The 3,939-nt window shown below is 41.1% G+C and overlaps 1 protein-coding gene across 1 annotated transcript in view; it reads right to left on the minus strand.

The window, feature by feature from the left end:
* The window catches only part of LOC106532022 (nesprin-2), a gene marked incomplete at its 3' end in the record, with an annotated part of 20,278 nt that overhangs the window by 12,528 nt on the left and 3,811 nt on the right, over positions 1–3,939 (minus strand). Inside the window, 4 exon segments of the mRNA XM_014028006.1 lie at positions 624–788; positions 2,303–2,363; positions 2,682–2,809; positions 2,898–3,146. Of these exon segments, the coding sequence (XP_013883460.1) occupies positions 624–788; positions 2,303–2,363; positions 2,682–2,809; positions 2,898–3,146 (603 nt within the window).

The following is a 3,939-nucleotide window of genomic DNA, read 5'->3' on the forward strand; positions in this document are numbered from 1 at the left end:
ATGTTTTGACTAAATGAACTTTTTGTTAACATTTTAGTCAAAACACTATATTTGCATTTTTCTCCTTATAAAACATTTGTACTTAATCCTTGTTCTGATGTGACGGCTCACATTTATTTATCTGTGAGTTGTTTTTTCAGCTCTTAGCTGAACATTTTCAGTTTGAGCCTTTTTGTTGTGTTTCCTGAGGATAATTAGTCTGATGACCTCAGAGGAAATCACTCATCTTTCCTGTTTGTTTCTCTTTGAGCAACAACATGGAAACAAATTCAAACATCAACACTTTTATCTGTGAAAATTTTATTATTTTAAAGTACGGTCATTTGAGTTTAAAGTGTTAAAGGACATAAAGAACAAACATGTTTTTTAATTCATTCAGTTTTCATATGAGACGTTATTATTATTATTATCATTATTATTATTAATATTATCATCATCAGATTATTGGAGCTTTCATTTTCTGGTTAACATCAGAATCAGAACCAGGTTTTTGGGTCCAGTATGCTGACACACACAAGGACTGTTTGTGTCTCTCTAGTATTAATAARACACACACACTTTACACACAATACACAGAAAGACACACATAATACTTCAGTACACAACAGCCAGCTGATACTCACATTTATGTTATTTTCTTTAAGCCAGTCCTGAACGTCAGACCAAACCTGCATGGTGGACCCGGGTCTGCAGGACTCTGGGAGTCCCCCTGTCACCTGTGCAGGTCCCAGGTGGGCAGGTGAGCCAGGTGCTGTCCTCTCAGGGTCCATGTGTTGTGGCATGTGAGGCTACAGACAGGAGACAGGTGGCTCACAGTTCAGCCTCTCTGTTTACAGGTAAACAACTTCCTGTTGTGTTCCCGCCTCCTGCAGCAGCAGGTCTGAGGCTGGAGGACCAAGCAGAGCCTCCAGAGACCAGGAAGTCTTCTGCTGCTGTGAAAACCGAACCGGACAGGTTTGACGACCAAAAACAAAGAGATCTGATTACTTGATAACAAAGAGGGGCGGAGCCTATTCAGGTGTCTGGGTTTGGACTCAGGTGTGAACTGTGGCAGAGAGCAGGTGGAGCAATGAGGAGGAGGAGTCAGAGGGTTCACCTGATATTTATCACAAACAGAAAAATCACAAAAACTAAAGAAAGATCAAAGTTTGACTCAAACAAGCAGGAGTGGAAAAAGAGTTGTAAAATTATTTGATGTAATCGTTCAGAAAACATCAGAGATCAGAGACAAACWGAACCTGTGCAGCTCCAGGTGAACAACTAAAGGCATTCACCAGGTCAAACAGTGGCTTTTCCACATTTATCCTCTTCAATGTTTCCTGACAGACAGTTTGTTTCAGAATTTTACTCATTTCTTTTCAACCCAAACAAACAAAACTTAGTTATTTTAGAAATAGAGAAGAAAAAGAACCAAAGCTTCCTGTTAAAAGTGGAAGAAAACTTCGCTGCAGTTTTAAAAAGTCAGATATTTTCCTTGGCTCTAACGGGTCAGAGGATGGACAGGTGACATTTAAAACCTGTGAGGAGACACGTCCGGTCCCGGCTGATCACAGAGCAGCTGAATCATCAGCAGAAACTTCAGCCGACACAAAAACAAGCTGCTTTAATGATCTCTGCTCTCTGCAGCTCCAGATGCTTCAAGCAGTGCTCAAAGGCACAAAAACCTGAGTCAGACTCAAACTGTTTACATGATGTCAGGTAGCTGTGGCGGCCATCTTGAATGGTGTAGCTCCAAAAGTTACCTGCTTGTCGATCCCTGCCTGACAGTTTAATGAAAARCTATCTGTGGACCGCTTCACGAGATATTTATCTTAAAGGGGCGGAGCTGTTTCTATAAGTTATAAAGTCCTTCCCTCATTAAATCATTCATGCCTGCAGGACAAATCCTTTTATCTGCTGTGGTAAACATGTGCAGCTGCCTAAACACCTGCTGCTACAAAGCTCCGCCCATTTACACAAAGCTCCGCCCATTTACACAAAGCTCCGCCCATTTACACAAAGCTCCGCCCATTTACACAAAGCTCTTCCCTGGAGCTCAGTCTGCAGCTGAGCCCCCGCCCCACAGAGCACCCCTACCCCCGAAGCATTGTTGTGAAGACATGCTGAAGTGGAAGTGTCAGAAACGGTAGGAGGTTGTTAAAGAGGCAGAGTGAAGGTGTTTATATAGACTCTGATGTAAAGTCACACTTCTTCAGAACAACAGCAGGTAACTGAACTACCTGCCTGGAAACAAAGAAGACTTTAAGATGACAAAAGGTTTCAGCTGTTTAACAACAGGATAAAGGACAGGTGAGTTGTTTACCTGGCTGAGTGACCTGGTCTCAGTCCGGCTCCACTGCTGCTGCTCCTCAGGTACACCTGACCTGAGGGGGGGACAGACACAGAGCTTCTTTACATGTGATAATAAGTCAAATGTTACGTATCAAAGGTAAAGTTTCACATCATTTACAGAAATAATCTTAATCCCACTAAATCTGGGACAGCAGCTACAATCCTCATCAGAAACATATGTTTTAGTTTCAGACAGAATAGAGACATATTTTCAGATAAAATTTTAAATTTAWTTTTATTTACTTTCACCTAAAGAGCAATAAAACGTGTTTTTCTCTGAGTAACTCCTTCATCCATGCTGTAAAACAACATTAATCCTGAGTGTTGGTTGAGCAGGATGCAGCCTTTACCTGCTGAGGTCAGTCCAAACTGCTCCGACAGGTGAACTGACACCTGCAGCAGCAGTTTCCTGTGTCTGRGTCGTCCTCTGCAGGTCATTATCTCTGGCAGCCAACTCTGACATCCTGTCCTCACAGTCCTGAGAGACAAAACTGTTTCTGTGACTGAGACAAGTGTCAGCTCCATTACTCAGACATGTGGTGACATGTCAGGTACTTTCATGTTACCTGTACGGTGCACACCTGCAGTGTCAGCTGCCTGACTTCTGTCTGAACTGATGGCTTCCCTTCAATCATTTCCACCTGCAGGTGTTCTTCCATGCTGCTCTCTGTCGCCCCCTCCTGGTCCTGGAGGTCACACACCCCCTCAGAAATGTTGCTTTGGCTTTCAGCACAGGAAGGCACCGTGAGGGACTTCCTGAGCTTTTCAAGTTGTAAAAAGTCTTTTTTAACATCTCTGACATCTTCTGATAAAACCTGAAAAATAAAAATAATCAAATATAAATGAGTAAAACAGGAAGCAAGGTGTAAATGTTCATATAACTGATAACTGATTCAGCATCTGTTGTTTCCCCTCAGAGACTTTTTGTTGAAAACTTTGTTTATTAAGCTGAAATTTTACTACTTAAAGCTTCATTYTTATTGAGTTAGTCCTTAGCCTTTTTAGCTGTTAGCTAGTGTTTTTGTCTGTTAGAACCTGATTTCAGCGCTCATTCGTCTCTCAGGAACAGTAAATGTCCTGAAGGCTGCTGACTGAAGCGGCTGCACTCGGTCAGTTTATTTAAAGAGCTTTAGCTCCACCTGAGCTCAGTCCACCTGACTCGTCTTTCTCCTCCTGACAAACTGACATGTTCTCCTGCAGGGCTGTCACATTYTGGAGGCAGGAAGTGTTGCTCATTACTCAGACCTTCCTGGAGGCAGGAGCACAAACTGAGGATATTTCAGCCACAGTCAGAGGCCTTCAGAGCTCATTCTGACTGTTCCCTTCACTGAGCCTGGTCGAAGGCTTAACTTAAATATTTAACTTAAATATTTAACRTAAARATTTAGCTCAAAACTAAACATTTAACTTAAATGTTTAGGTAGCTAGCTAAATATTTAAGTTTGAAGCTAAACATTTAAGTCACAAGTTAAATATTTATCTTGTTAACTAAATATTTAATTTGTAAGTAAAATATTTAGTTTATAAACTATGACATTTATAAATGTATGAATCATATGGTGAAAAACTGACTTTGAAACATAAATTGTTCTTTTTTTCTTATAAAAG

This window comes from Austrofundulus limnaeus, unplaced genomic scaffold (genome assembly GCF_001266775.1).
Source record: "Austrofundulus limnaeus strain Quisiro unplaced genomic scaffold, Austrofundulus_limnaeus-1.0 Scaffold709, whole genome shotgun sequence".
NCBI lineage: Eukaryota > Metazoa > Chordata > Actinopteri > Cyprinodontiformes > Rivulidae > Austrofundulus > Austrofundulus limnaeus.